At 44.3% G+C, this 16,441-nt stretch overlaps 1 protein-coding gene across 15 annotated transcripts in view; it reads left to right on the forward strand.

Annotated features, from left to right (window-relative positions):
• Positions 1-14,010, forward strand: part of TMED8 (transmembrane p24 trafficking protein family member 8) — a 108,156-nt gene extending 94,146 nt beyond the window's left edge. For all 15 annotated transcript variants that reach the window (XM_085626653.1, XM_085626659.1, XM_085626647.1 and 12 more), the window contains one exon: positions 8,351-14,010. In XM_085626653.1, coding sequence (XP_085482779.1) covers positions 8,351-8,568 — 218 coding nt within the window. In that variant the 3' untranslated portion in view covers positions 8,569-14,010. The remainder of the gene's footprint in view (positions 1-8,350) is intronic.
• Positions 14,011-16,441: the final 2,431 nt, after the last annotated feature.

Genomic DNA, 16,441 nt, shown 5'->3' on the forward strand with positions numbered 1-16,441 from the left:
TCAAATTGGTCCTTTTTCTCTCTACGATTATCAAGCAATCTCCATTATCGGTCTGGCCTTGACCCTCTTGAGGGAAGCTATTTACCATGTAGTTTAGGTAGTGTGATTTCTCATGTGGTAGGTAATTGGGACGCAAAGTGTTGGATTCTTAATCATTTCTTCTTAGTTTGACGTGGACGGCGCTGGGCGAGCCATTGCCCTGTATTTTGGGTGCTGGGGAAGACCCCTGGAGGGACCAGAGAGATCTTCAATAGAGGGCACATTCGGATGTGGTACGTCCAATAGTGTCAAAGCTTCACCTTGGTCAGTGACATGTCGAGGTTTGTTGTGGACCTCAAATGCCAGACCAAAAGGATATGTCCAGCGACATTTGATGCGTTAATTCCTTAATTTGTCAGTAACCAAACGAAATTGTTGACACCTGAGTAATGTTGCTGGGGCAATTAGCTGAAAGAGGGTGCAGGAGGCTTCTTGAAAGGTAACGGACTCTGCTTTTCCGGCCGCCAAGAGGATGGCTTCTTTAGTCTTGAGTACATATGGCTCGGCTAGGACATCCCTGTGGTGTTCCCTGTTGCCTAGCTTCGATGGTCCCAACCGGTGGACTCTATCGATCTTTACTTTTGCCGTTTGGCTGCCCAGAATTTCCATTAAAAGATCTGTCACAAAGGCCTCTAAATCCTGGCCCTCAATCCCCTCTTCCAGGTCTCGGATTTTAATATTTTCTCTTCACATTTGAGGATCGCTGCTTTAAGATGCTGGCGAAGTGCACCCGTCGACTCCTCCACCTGGTCAGTTCACTGTTCCAGATCAGTTGTCTTGGTTTCTAGGTCCTTGTGCCCACTGAGTCCATATCTTGTTGGAGTGTTGTGAGCTTGCCATATAAATCCTCACGCAATGTCTCCAGGGAAGAGGTCAAGTCCGTTTTAAGTTCCACTCACAGCCCTTTCTTGAAATCCTGTAGGGAAGCAAGTAGATCTCTTTCGTGAGAGACATGGTGGCCGTCCTTGGAGCGTTTGCTTGTGTGTTTACATGTTTCTGCTGGAGAGAAGTAGCTGAATACCCGATAATGCGGTTGCTTCTTCGGAGGCATAAAGACAGGAGGGTTGGTCAGGCGAGTCCAACTAATTGCATTAGAGGTGGGCTGGAGGCGTCATGATTCCATGTAGGAACTCCCCCTCTGGGGCTCGCGATGTGGGTACTTGTCGCTGTAACCACGGTATGCGTGCCTCTATTGTGTACCTGTGGCTTGAGAAAGGGGCTGCAAATCACCCCCCCCCCCCCCGAGACTCACGGTCTACTCAAAACCTGGGGCTGAGGTATGTAGTCTAGCCTTGTTGTATCTTTAGTGGCACTCCCCCTATCTGGATGTGGACCCGACCTCTATGTATGAAAACAACTGTTTGATCAAAACATGATACATGCCACAGCTACACCCAGACCTGGATGTGTGTATTTGTAAGTTCACCCCGAATATGACATGCTCTATAAAGGCTTTCGTCTAGAGAAACAGTTTGGGGTTGCTAGAGTTCCTGTCGGTCACTAATCAGGCCGTCGTTTCTTGAAGGCTTCTTATATCCTCTGCTAAATGTACCTATTCAAAACCTCGTGTCAGTAATGGACAGTGGGCCCTTGTCGTGTAGTTCCTAAAAATACATAGGATCTGCACGTTTAGATTACATAAACTAAGGGATTGCTGTCCAGACTGATTCCAGACACCCCCAAAGGATATGTCAGCTGTAGACCAGCTAGCTCACAGTGCCACTATAGGCCCCCTTACCAAGTAGCGAATAGTTTCTGGCAACCATCGAAAATGACAACCCCTGATCCTTCAGGAATCGGGGAAACTGTACAGTGCTTTTCGCTCAGTCCCTCGTGCTCATTATCTCAGAGATATACACAGAATAAACAATGGGGACGTTTTCAATAAGCATTTATTGAACCAGCGTCATTCTAGTATTGCTGTGACAATCATTAGACAGAAACAGATGTACAAGATTACAAGCACCAACTGAGTAAATAAAAGGTAGAATTCTACGGTGTTGCTAAGGCAGTGAATATATGCAGGCATATAGATACATGACAGTAATCAAGCGTACTCCTAAGATGAAAACCCTACCTAAGTGTTTCTAGCATGCATGTGGGTGTAAAACCAAGAATCCCCTAGGGAAGAGCCAACCCCTTTACTGGATGGGAGAGAATGAAGGACGTGTCAACAAAGAGAGGGACAAATGGGTAAGTTTCACGAGGTCCAGTGTACATACCCTAACGACTAATAATACAAAAAGAGTACAAAGTTCCTCTGGTCAGAGAAGGAAAGGTAAAAGTATCAGCGGTATAATAGTGTGTCACGGAAGGGGGAAACCCTTTAGTTGGAACTAGGGCTCTCACACACCCAGCAAGCTAGGTGTCATGCTTCATCATTTGAGCCTGCCCCTCGTCAGGTCGGCGCTGCAATTCCTGACGGGCTCCCAATAATGGGGCTCTTTAGCGGGGATCTTCTGTTCCTGCCGAAGGGTGCTGTGGGGGTAAGGGGCCCTAGAATGTGTAGATGTGGTGAAAGGATAAAATAGGTACTGTTTGTCCACGAAAAAATGAGGTGGTTATAGCTACTAGTGATTATGACGCTAGTTGTGTATGCCCTACACTCAGGAAGATCAACATGTTTCTTGCCTATACAGCCAGTAATTGGTCACCTACCCCTGCCGCCGGACCTGGGATGGGGGCAGGGGTAGGTCTTCCAGTACGAGCGTCGAACGACGCAGGACCCACGTTAGAGTCCTTTTTCCCGCCGGAGACTGCTGCAAGATTGTCTTGCAAGTACATGAGGTTACTTCTGAGCACCTCTTTGGTATGTAGGATCCACATACCTTCGTTGTAGATAGTTTATGTTTTTTGATCCTGATGAATTGCCGTGACCAATTACTGGCTGTATAGGCAAGAAACATGTTGATCTTCCTGAGTGTAGGGCATACACAACTAGCGTCATAATCACTAGTAGCTATACCCACCTCATTTTTTCATTTCTTTTAACTAGGCTGTTTACCACTTTATTAAATACATTTTTTCGTGGACAAACAGTACCTATTTTATCCTTTCACCACATCTACACATTCTAGGGCCCCTTACCCCCACAGCACCCTTCGGCAGGAACAGAAGATCCCCGCTAAAGAGCCCCATTATTGGGAGCCCGTCAGGAATTGCAGCGCCGACCTGACGAGGGGCAGGCTCAAATGATGAAGCATGACACCTAGCTTGCTGGGTGTGTGAGAGCCCTAGTTCCAACTAAAGGGTTTCCCCCTTCCGTGACACACTATTATACCGCTGATACTTTTACCTTTCCTTCTCTGACCAGAGGAACTTTGTACTCTTTTTGTATTATTAGAGAATGAAGCACCCCATCTTGGTCTTGAGTTGGACACCCCGCAAGGGATGTCAGACAGCTGTGTGTTGTAGCTTCTGTAGGCCGGGACCTCAGGGTCTAGTGTCAGCGAGAAGCTTCTGCTCTGTCTATCTAGTGTCGGTACAGGTCTTTTATACCATAAAGATCGCCTCTGTGTTACTTACATAATTGATGTGTTGTAAGTATGATTATGCAAATGAACCTAGAACAATACCTGCGATTATGCAAAGTAGTTTTTTCGCCCTAGGATGAAGATGACCATGACAATTTACACAGATTATGTTCATGCTGTTACATACGTCATGTGCAGGGACCTTTCTAAGAATCCTCATGCATAATAAATGAGGCTAGTTTCCAAGTAACTGATCGACATTTATTTAACCCTGGGCGTAGTTTGCGAAGTAGCACTTCGCGAAGCTACGCAAAGTGCAGTTCGCACTACGTGAGATACGCGTAGCACTTCGCGTAGTACCTTGTTCGCACTGTGCCAGATGTCGTTTTCAATGATTGCACAGTGCGGACAAGCAACCGGCACTGTGAAATCATTGAAAATGGCATCTTGCACAGTGTGAGCTGTAGTTTTCTGCTGCTCGAGTAGATTTTTACTCGAGCGGCAGCTTTCTCAACGCGAACTGGTAGTTTCTCATCGCGAGCGGTCGCGAGCATACGCGACCACTCGCAATGAGAAACCTGACCTCCTCGCGTTGGGAATCTCGCCGGGAGGTTTATTTTCCATGCGCGCTATCGCCAACTTGATGTTGCTGATCGCGAACAAGGAAAAAGTCTCGCCGGGATGTCATTTTGCTTGCTCGCGGTCGCCAACTTGATGTTGAGGACCGCGAGCAAGCAAAAAATGACCGCAGCACTACGCAACACTACGCTACGCGTGTTCGCACTGTGCTACGTGCAGTTCGCGTAGTGCAAAGTAGCGCGAACTTCGCAAACTACGCGAGCGTAGCGTAGTGCTTTGCCCAGGCTTACATTTATTCAGCACATAACTAGGTAAAAGGTCAGTGCTAGAACTGTTAAGCTGAGCAAGGTAGGACAAATGTAGGTAAGAGGTTGTGTAGCTACCTAGGCCTAGATTGGGGTACATGACACACTGTTCCCCGAGTCCTCCATGTTAGGGTCAGGCATCACAGGAGCAATATCCTTGAAAAGGGGAGATGATTTGCCAAGGGCATCCTCACAATAGTTAGAGGGATTTGGCTCTAAGCAGCGGTCTTCTCTACAGCCGAGGAGTATCACCTTGAGCCCTCTTCTATGGGTGTGAGAGTCCCCGCAGTGTCATGGTGAAGTCAGGCGGGCTGTGCTATCAGACGCCCTGGCCACTCCAAAGTTCGCAGCGCTCGCTCCCCTCCCCCATCGGGGAACCAGACAGACCACCTCAGAGCCCTCCCCAGCGTTGATACTGCAAGGTGAGGGAGATCCGGCGCTAAGGCAGCGGTAGAGCGGCAGCACGGGTCTCTAGGCCCCAGGAGTGGCACAAACTGGGTCCTCGGCCGGCTGCTCGTGGATACCCCGACAACTCTGCTTTCTTCCACCGGTGTTTTGCAGTATTGAGGATGAACTCCGGTGTGCGGTAGGTGGGCCGGTGGGTCCTGTCAGGCGGTAACCTCTGTTGGCTCCCATTATACAGCTTCAGACGCCATCTTGCCTCCTACTTTCACACTCAAATCCACCCGAAATCTTCACGTGTTCTAACCATCGGACCATCTCGGGGTCCCCTCGACCCCATCTGTACCCTTTTGTGGTCGTCTAAGTTGGGTCAGGTCGATGCACCACCTTAAGCCTTAATTTTGCTGAGAACTGTAGTGGATCATGTCTGCTCGGCCATCATGGCTGGCCACGCTATCAAGGAGATCGATTTTCAAACAATGGCATTTAGGCCGTGTTTGAGATCTAGGAACACGGAGCGAATATCCGGTTCAGTCGAGGGCCATCTGCAGGTCGGGTCGGCCAGCTTACAGCCCCCAGGGTTAGTCTTGGTGCTACGCACTAGCCGGCGAGATTCAGAGGAGACTTTGGACTGCTTATTGTCGTGTTTCCCCATTTTGTAGTCACATGGTGAAGCTATTATCGTCAGGGCCTTGCCACTCTCCAGGGCCCCCCGCTAGGAAGCCTGAAGCACACTGTTTCGCGGGGTCCCACCTCTCTCCAAACAGACTTACAGAGGGGAACACAAGCAGGCTACCGTGCAGCGCCGTCAAAGTGCTGTGGATGAAAAACTGATCTTTAGTCTTCTCCGAAACCAACCCAAAAGGCACTGTTATGACTGCAGAAATTGGCAAGATGGGCCTGCATCTGCTGTCCCAGACACTGTTCAGGATCCTGGATCATATGGACATGTATGGTGATGCTACTAGAAGTCACCAACAAAGTATCGCTCTCTAAGCTGGTAAGTTTGTTTACTGGCTCAGCTAAAAAGCTATACAATAATCATGAAAAACATGAATACAAAACTTTTTTCAGGTTAAAACTTATTAAAAGAACCCAAGGAATCATTAATATGTAGAAATCCAAAAAGAGAAAGCATCAGTGGGAACTCAAAAGAAGTCTTTCATGGGTAAATCGAGACTAAGTTTGTTGCAAGTTGGGTTCTAGTCAGACACTATGCTGTGTGGATGTATGCAACAACAAGAAAATTGGCACACGGGATTTCCGACCATTGATGTCATGGCTTTAATGTTGGTATTCTCTCCTTGTTGTATACAAAGAGGATTTGACATTCTTCCTCGAGGAGCTGTTGTCAATGTTCATAAAAACATAAATGAATAATAGTTGTAGAATATCTTCAATGGGGCACAGTTCCAGTTCCAACCTTAGTGGTTTTAGGGGGTGCCAGGACCTAATAATTTCCTCACCAGCCTCATCCATTGCTTTTCTGAGGCTGGTGTTCCCTTCTGTAACCCAAAAGGTCTACACCTTAAGTTGCTGCTGCAAACCTGTTCATCCTGTTTACCTCCTAGGATGGCTTTCATAGAATCACAGCTTAATTTGTGTTTGCAGCATAGTACCCCTCGTGTCATTGTCTACGTAGTTTTGTTGTTGGGCCTACGTTACTTTATTATAAAACTTGATTATCAAGTAGTTGAAAAATGAGACTTTCTCAAGGGGTATGCAGTTGACCCTGAAAGTTCTTCTTATCAGGGACTTCTGATCCTAAATTTTACTTTGGTTGTACTGGATACTAATGTTTCAGTCTGACAGTATCCTCATACCCTTTTAGCATATGATGTATTTACAACTCGGTGCCAGCTGGAAGAACCGCATCACCAGCAAATAAGGGCATGTTCTCCTCCTCGTTGACGGGTTTCCAGCTAGTAGATGGTCAGCAACATATGTAGCCAGCAACATCATTTATATATAAATTAAAGAGGAGCGGCGCAAGAACACATATGTACTGCCTCATATTTCAGCATTCTAGTGGCCAGTGTATTCAGGAATGTCATTTCTTCAGTTGCCTATTTGTGTACCGCTGTACACCAAACACTCAAAGAAGGGGCATGGTTTGCATTCCACCCCATCATTATCCTCCTTTTGCTTGCAGTGGTGCTAGGTGTACAAATCTACATTCAGATTTCTCCGATTCAGCATGATCAGACAGGGTCAGCGGGCAGAACTCTGGAGAACTCCTCAAGGAGACAGTTGTGGCCTACTTTGTGATGTCTGCTAGTCTTGGTCAAGCATCTGGTCCGTGCAGAGCATTTCCATTCTATATGCAGGAAGTCTGCCTCCACCGAATCACATCTAGGGCAACACACTGAGCAGGTACCAAAGATCCTGCGTAAACTGGCTGGGATCAGAAGTGTTTGATGTAATACTTAAACTGCAGCAGTTTAAATAAAACCCTCATATCCTAGACACAGTTGCTGGCATCACATCACATTCTGCGTCATCTACCTCTCTCTTTATCCCCAGCGATCAAGCCTCTCTCTTAGGCTAGGCAGTGGATTACCTGTGGATACGTAAAGTGATCCATAGTGACTTTATAATGCGTACATTTTCTCTACAGGACTCATAATCTTTAATGCTCTTGCCACTGCCTGAGATTCTATGAGGAATGTGTGGAAGTGGCTGGGCAAGTGAGTCAAAGAGTTGGAATAGTTTCACAGAACCCAATACTGCCTCCCCCACCCACTGCCTACAGCACCCATTTCATTGCAGTTTGTAATTCCCTTATGAAATTGGTTTACTGCTGATTTGCCTATGTTTGTATAATCCAAAAAACACAACCGCTCAATCTGTCTTTCTGCCACCTGCTTTCTAAAACGCATTATTTGTGAGTCAAAAGTGCAATTCAAATTCCTTGGTCACCAGGACAATGTCACATAATATTTTCCTTTAAGTAAATGTTACTTATAATCATTTTGTATGTTTGTGTTCCAGATTTGTCAGATCCACTTTAGATGTTTTGTCCTTGCTTTCAGTTTGTCAGAATTTATGTTGAGATCTGAATGTAAAGTATCACTTGTGTCTATACAAGACTGCTCCAAAGAATACATGTGTTTTAAAGAAGTAATATATTTACTGATTGGCTGTAATAACGCTAGGTGTATGTCTGTTTCCATCCTCCCCTTGCTCTTCTGTTTTCCCTTGTCCTCCCCTTTCCCATTGCTGACTCTTTTACCTCATCCTTATTGCTCTAACCTTCCCCTTTTTCACTTCCCTTTGTCTCTCTCCCTTTTCTATTACTCTTCCCTTATTATGCTGTTTCTTCTCATCTCTCCTTTTGCTCTTCCATTTTCTTTTCTTCATAACCTATGCTTGTGAACGTTTCTGTTCTGCTCTCCTCATTTTCTTCTTCTACTCCTTCCTTGTTCTCCCTTTTTGCTTGCTCTCCATCCTCTTTCATCTCTTCTTTGCTCTCCCATTCCTCTTTTTTTTCTCTGCCTCTTCCACTTCTCCCTCCTTACTCTCTTCCCCTTCTGCTGTTCCTCTCCCGCACAGGGCACGTTCCTGTTGGAGATGTTGAACGAGGCTCAAAGAGTCGCCTGCGGAATCGGTATGGGGAGATCATGCCGGTGTACCGCCGAGACAGTCACCGCGAAGTGCAGGCTGGCAGTCATGACTACCCTGGAGAAGGAATCTATCTGCTAAAGCTTGACAATTCCTACTCCCTGCTGCGCAACAAGATGCTGTATTTTCACGTATATTACACCAGCTGAGACCAGTGGTTGAGTAGTGAGGGCAACTCTTGGGGCAGGGTGAGGGGATGGGGGTCGTGGGAACTTTGGCCAGGATCTGAATTGCTTCACTACCAACCGGAGCTGAAGGTGAGGGTTTGGCTTTGCTACCAGGTAGGATGGTCATGTGCCATTACCCTCGTGGACACCTGTTTGGACAGAAGGCTAAACACCCAAATGTTGAAATCCGGCTCTGCTTTCCTCCTCTATGAAGAATTAGAATGAGTTGTGGGGAGCTGGAGGAGGAGGAAACACAGCTACATGGTAGAATGAAGAGGACAATAGAATTTCTTGCTGGCAGAAGAGGTGCCCGTGGCTTCTTAGAAGCTGTGCAATCTCCTTTGCACAAAAGGAAGAATACACCCCCTGGAGCACCACCTCAACCTCTCAACCCATCTGCTTCCAGGGTTCTGATGAAAGTCTCCTGCCACCAAACGCATTCTGCCCTAACAAAGGGGTCAAGCTCTTTGCCGTGCTGTGACGCAAGCCCATTTTGTCTCCACCACCTGGAGATGCGCCTATATGCTACACACATGTTGCACTTAGAAAATAGACTTCGGAAGCTTCTGCTGCTGCTCAGTGCAACTGGAAGTTAAACAGTACTCTGAGGAGGAAACTCTACCAGAAAGGCAAGGGGGGGTGGAGGAGTGGAAGGTGGGGAAGGTGGTACCTCTGGTATGGTACATGGTTCTGCAGGAGACTGTGGTACGTATGCTTGTGGCTTCTTGTGCACAATACATTACTACGTATGAAAAAGAGCGCTCATTCTGATACAAGAGTATTCTGAGGGTTTGTCTCGTTCCCATCTTCAGAGTATGTCTTTGGACCCTCATGGAAAGGAATTGATTAATGATCATAAGCCTCTTTCCTTGGAATAGATGATCAAGAATCTCCAAGTGACAGTATATGCATATCTGATCTCTTGATTTTACCATCACTTTCGCTGGATCTTTTCCCATGTCATTTGCTCGGAGATTCTTGGTGCATAACACTTACTGCTCTTTGTCTTTCCCAAGTATGGGAATTCTTTCAGGGGATGAAAATTTTGGTGGTGGGTACAGCAGTTGAGGAAACTTGTTTTAAAAGGAAATTCAGGTTAAACATCAGTGGAAATATTTTAATTGTCTATATGTGGGATTTAGTTACAGCAGCTTTATTTTATGTACTATCCTTGCCCTAGTCTTTACATGTTTATTGCAAAGCCTGTTATGATAATATGTATTTAAATACATAATTGAAAATGTCGTCCAGTGGATCTTCTGACAAAAAAATCGAAACACCGGAATCTTGAGAGCAAGTTACTAAAATGTTCTGATTGACAAACTTGTGGGACAGTGTAGATAAAGAAGTGTGATGTAATGTAGATGAAATGTAAACATCCAAAATTCCTTCACATGTTTGTAGTCTGTGGAATTGTGCAGGGTCATTACTGAAATGAATACTAAACTTGCGGCATGAAAAATGGCCACCTTCCGATTTCAAGTATGAGCGTTTGGCAGCAAATAGGGCCCATCAGTGGACATAGCCTGTCTTTTTTCTTTTTAATGGAATTCTAGGTCCTCTGTTTTTTTAGTGAAGAACAGGTACAACTCTGGTACAGGGGCCATAGTAGTGGAGCATGCCTGTATTTCGTTAAGATCATTCATGCACGTTTATGAACCTGGCTGCTAAGACCATTCACTGTTTGATACAACACGTCTGAAATTTTGGATCTGCATTTTGAGGAAGAAATATCCACAACTCAAGTAGATGTGTTGAAATTTGTCAAAGGGATCCACAACGAGCATTTTTTGCTTTTCTGCAGTCAAATTAGAATCTGGTTAGAATCTAGCAAATTAAGAGGCGGACAGGTTTACATGGACGTTTTGTGATTTTTAGGTCTCGCCGAAGACAGTGCATGAGCTGTCTGTTGCAAGACAATTGTGTTAATCTACGTTGGGCTTAGAGCCTACCCATTATTTACTATTGATTGGCCTCATTGTCACTCATTTGCTTGCATCTAACTTGATGGTTTGTATTGTCTTTTTTTCCATGTCATGGATTTGTACTTCTCCTGGAGCATGGATTCATTACTGTGTCCTTACACTGTTTCTTTTTTGTTTTTGGTGCTACTTTTTTGTTTTAAATTAAGCACTATACGAGAGTATGTGTGTTTTACAGATTTCTCTCTCATGTGCTTCTGTCGCCCTCCGGTTTCGGTGTTGCTCTGTCTCACTGTGTGCTTCTCCCTCCTTTTCTCTGTTTCTGTAACTTGAAGTATGCTTCTGTGCCCCCCGCCCTGTCTCCCTGTTGCATTGTCTCTCTGTGTGCTCTCTACCTCCTGTGTTATTTCCATCTTTTGTGTTGCTTCCCCCCCATGTTAGTGTTGGTCTTTCTCTGTGGTGCTGTGCCTCGCAGTGTGCTTCTCTGCCCCTTCTGTGGTGTTTCTGGCCCCCCCCTGTTGCTCCTAGTGGTCCACATCAACTGTTTTTCTTCCCTGTTCATGTACCCTGTTTGCTTCTGCGCCCTTTCCCTGCACTCTTTTTTTCATTTTAGTTACTAATCCAGCGAAAGCATTTTTAAAGTGCCTGCTTCATTTTGTAGACATGTGCGTGGTGCGCACACCTACAAAATGACGCTGCTATCCTTCTCAAAATATTTTTTTTAATATAATTCTTTAGCTGTGCAGCACATCATCGAGGATACTGTGCAGCATGGGTAAAATCCATTGGGAAAGCCAGTAGTGAGACCTGTTGGCTTTGCCAATGCCTATTCTGTAGGGCATTGCATCAGAAAGGCCCTTAGGGCTGGGACAGAGGAGCCACCTGCCAGTCATGCCTCATTTGCTCTAGTCCTGTTGACCGTCCATAGGCATGTAAGGAAATCTTTTCTTTATCTGTAGACTAGTTCACCTCTGTTCAACAAGACCAGCCCAGACAGAAAACCACGCCCCTTTCCCAAACGTGTTCATCATGCTGTAAATTACTTGTGTTAATTGTAGTCGTTTTGTAATTGTTTTAGTTTTGGCCTTTGTACTCTGATGTATAGTGCAAGGTATTCCACCTGTCTTTGTTTTTGAAGAGATAAATCTGATATTTTTTGGAACTGCTGGATTCCAACTATATTGTACATTCAGTTAGGTGTCAGATGCTTCTAAATAAAATGTTGTGCTTCTCCAAAATAACCTTGTGGAATGCTCCACACTGTGGAAAGTGTCTCCTAGAGGATGAATATGAATAAGACAATGTTTTTCTAATGGTTGCTACTGACTTTAGGATTGATAACTTTAGACCATGATTTCACTGCATTTGATAGCCACTGAAGAGCAGCTTGTTTTATTAATCAGATGGAGAGCACATAGCCTTCATAATATGTAAGATTTCGTTTTTAGGCACTTCTTATATGGGAAAACTTTCACTATATACAGAGGAGGTCCAACCATAGGCAACTTCAGTTGTGGCAGGCCTACATCTCACCTGCTCCTCACTGTTTCCCTTCCACTTAAGCACATGTGTACTGCTTGCTTTTTAATGGGAAAATCAGGACCTCTTTACTGAGTTTGTGTTAGTAACAAATGTAATTTAAAAATCTAAAAATCCGTTATCTAGCCAAGTCGGACCTTATTCGGTATGGTATGCTGGTCAGGGTTGAGGTCCTCTGTAGGACATTTTGTGTACCATATTATTTGAACGGTATGTGTTCTGCAGGTGAGGCTGAAGATCTTTTAGTATATGAAGCACAATAATAGCAGGGCATTTTACGGAATGACCGCATTGAAGTGCCTTGGCAGAGCTGGCTGTGATCCTAGTGGTAGAGTAACACCTTATTATGGCTTTAATCTCACCTCAAACTGCCAACTAAAGCCTCCTTTTCCACTCAAGCATAAGAAATCCAAAAGCGATGGCATCGGTCTGCAGCTTCAGCTGTAAAAGACTCCGGAGGTAACCAAAGATTAATTAGGTGCTTGAAAAGTGTGATTCTACGAGTATAGAACACTTCCGCATATAGACGTATTCACACCACCAGCTTGAAAAGTGAGCTCAGAGGCTGTTTGATGCCTGCCAGGTCCTGTTCTGAAATTATTAAATATAGAGTAGGCCTGCGCTTTGACTCTGAGCTCCTATGTAGAATCAGATATACAACCTGGATGGGTATTGTAATATCTTCTGGGTATTGTAGACTCCTTCTGGGGTGTTTGTTTATTCCATCTGTGGATTTTTTGAAATGTAAACTAAAGTGTGAATCTGTGCTGCTCCACACAAGATTTCTAGAAATATTAGATGTTTATATTTAAAATAACACATTTACCCCTTTATGGAATTGCAGTACATCTTAAGAAAGCTGCACTTCTGGGACTCGCGTATTTTATGCTGTGCATGTTCATTGTCGTAGAATGTAGGTAGCATTATTCCTGTGTCTGTTTCCTTCAGCCTCACTTTATCCCAATAGTTCTGTAGAAACAAGTGGGCACTGCATCAGATTTGCACAGCACAAAGTAAAACATCGATTTGAAAGCACTGAAGCAAATGTGACTGCACCTGCATTCCATGACATTTTACATGTCTTTCAACTTACTGTCCTGGAGTAAAACCACTCTGCATTCCTGTATTCATTTGTTGGATTGATGTAAGTTAAGTTTCCGAGGGCCGCTTACTTTGCCCACTTCTCATCTCGTGGTGGTTCAGAATCAACAATCTGTTGCTAATCCCTGAGATGAGCTAGCATTTATACTCCTGCTACTTGGAGATTGATGTGAGAACTAATGGTCTTTGTACCATTTTAGACCTCCACTTCTTGTACTTCTTCTGAAGGAGATCTTCGAAGACAATCCCCCCAATTAGAGGGTCTGTTATGATCTATGCCAGTGGAAGTGACTGTTCCCTATAGACATTAAAGGGTGTATTTTCATATTCCCATCTGGCAGCAGCATAGGGGGTACTGCCTCCATGTGGCTTTGTATCAGTACAAAATGCCTTTTTTTCCAGTTTGATCCCAGCCTATTGAGTCTTAACTGAGGTTATAGCTAGTATGCCATTCATTTGAAATACCGGAGTGCCTATACACATACTTGCACGCACATACCCAACGCACAAACACACTCACACCCGGCCCCTACCCCGCTTAAATACTCCCAATCTGAATAGTGTTCGGTGAGGATCTAGTCTGCTCTAGGCACATTGGACTTCTTTCCACTCTTGAATGGGACCAGGAGAGGATACCTGAACACCAATCTCATGGAGGATACCTGAATACCCATCTCAGGGACATCTCATACAGGGAATGGTAATATTTGTCTAAGAACGTGATTGTAATGCCTGATCTCACCATGGGATGTCTTTGACATATATTTGTCAAAATACAGTTAGGATGTATATGTGACATTGTGGGTCCTTTGTATGTTCCGAGCAGACCATTACTCTCCCATAAACATCTTTAAGTCAAAACTAATCTTAGCACTTAAAGGCTTTTCCCCTGAACAGTATCACTGCAAAGTTTTCTAGAACCAAGAAGTGATGTACTCATGCAAATAATCTATGTATGTATGCTGGCTGTGCAGATGTTCCTCCACTCTTTGAACAAGAAAGTATGCCACCTACCGAGCATACAAATATGCCAATGAGACCTTCAAGAAATGCTCCTTATGCATTTTGGACCCTTGTTACGTGAAAGAAGGCACCTCGTCACTTTCAGAGTCAATATAAAGTGTACGGGTTGTCCTCACACACCACCACGTGTCGTGCTTCATCATAGGACAACCCACGCTCTCCAAAAAAGCAGTTTGATGGAGAGCGTGAGTTGTCCTATGATGAAGCATGCCACCTGGTGGCATGTGAGGACAATACGTTACATTTGTGTGTATGTCCATACTCATACTGGGTAGTGTTGGGAGGGATGCAATATTAATTATTGAAAACATCCCAGGTTGCTTATTGTGTGTGCATATACTGTGTTGGGAGGCTAGCTTACCATTGAGACCCCATAGTCTCTAGTTCCCTACCCTAAGTGCATTCCAGAGTTGTGTGTTTATTAAATCAATATAAAGTGTCCTTTTCACTCCTTGATGGATAAGGAGACGGACTATTCAGAAAATGTGATCCATCTGAGAGAATATATTTTCTGATGCTGTCCCTTCACTTATTTCATTCCCAAATTCCGAGTGTTAGGTAACTGTAATGGCTCTGAAGGAACACAGCACAATTAGGTCCTCAGACCTCATAACACTGCTGTTTCATACTTGTCTGATGGGGATACATTTGAGAGCTTTCACTGAGACAGCCAGGAAACAATGCACCATGTGCCAAAACAAGATTTAAGTGGCTCAGATACTGTCACAGGCTGCTTTAGAAGAAGGTTGATTGGCTTTCTTTTACTGTGAATCATGCGGTAATTTGCCTCCTAAGTGGCTAGGGCACTAATGTGGAGTCATGCAGCTCTTGTATGTAATACTGGCTTCTTTAGCAGTTCTGATAGGGACTGTCAGTTCAGAATCCAACCATCAATCAATGTTTTGCTGGGTTTCACCTTCCCAGCCCTGCTTGAGTAGTCCATACAGTTTTGGATTTAAATGTGTGCATATTGTGGCTTATAAACCGTTTGAACCCACCGCATCCAGGGAGAATGAAGACCCCATTCATCCTAGTTATGGCAGCAAGAGCATGAACGCAGCTTGAATACCTCTTGTCTGATTATGCAGAAGCGTTTTTTATTTGGTACAGAAAAAGTTTTCACTGCTCATCCTTCCTTTTTTGTTTTTTGCTGATGGCCCTGTCAGTTTTTCTTAGGAGTCAATAAATGTTTCCTCAAAAACAATTTCTTCTCTACTTCTATGGATGGTAAGAGAATTCTATTTGTGAGAAGATCTCTTGGGTTCTGTTTTGATCAAGGAGTGTGTCTGAGCAGTGAAAAGGCTTTGTTTGCCACAAATGGTGTCCTTAATCTAGGCATTAGCTAGGTGTATAAAGCACACACCATTCAAATCAATTAGTTTCATTATATAACAGACAGCCTTTGGCTAAAGGAAGGTCACCTGAAGAAAAGAAAATACAACACTAAAGAAAAGAAATCTCCTCTGCTCATCACCAATTCTCTCTGGTATATAATGAAACTGTAATTGATTTGAATGGCATGTGCTTCATACAACTAGCTATTGTTCATCAATCCTAGGATTGTACCAGGGGAGTAGGGTGTTTCTCCCCGTCATTGAATGCACTGTGGGCGAAACCCTGCTCCAAAAAACACACATTTAATTACCATATGCGCGCTTGACACCTCACAAACACCCATTTTTTTACCTTAATCCAGGCTTGTTGACATCAATTACTTTGAGTGCTCACCTGTATATCCTTTGTATTTTTGATTGTTAAACAGTCCTTAGACTTATCTCTATGATATGCATGCATATGAGGTACGTACCAAGGTAGCCTCACTCTTTACTACAACATGTGCCAGGGGAAAAAATATGCTTAGCAGCCAGATGGACTTTGCCCTAAAGCTTTTTGTAAGCATGAGAGATTGGAGACCCGCTCTAAGATGATGCTCGGTTTGACCAAGCCATACTTATGAAAATATTTTATTTGACCTAGATCTTAATTGAAGGTTACCTTTCCCAAGTGTGGTTTTGAATATATTTTTGGTAAAGATCACAATCAGGAGAAAGTGGGGTTGGCATGTAGAAGTTAATCACTGGAATGGGTCTTGAACTGCCAGTCCTCTTTGCTTAAAACAACACATCTGTCATCTCTTAACTCTGCCTCAATATCTTTGTGTGGAAATGAAGAAATTCATCTGAAATTTTGTGGAGGCTATTGGATTTTGTCAGAGCTTCCAAAGCAGTATGCAGCTCAGTGCTGTCCGAAAGTGTCCTTTTCGGTGCCTA

This window comes from Triturus cristatus, chromosome 9 (assembly GCF_964204655.1).
Source record: "Triturus cristatus chromosome 9, aTriCri1.1, whole genome shotgun sequence".
NCBI classification, from domain to species: domain Eukaryota; kingdom Metazoa; phylum Chordata; class Amphibia; order Caudata; family Salamandridae; genus Triturus; species Triturus cristatus.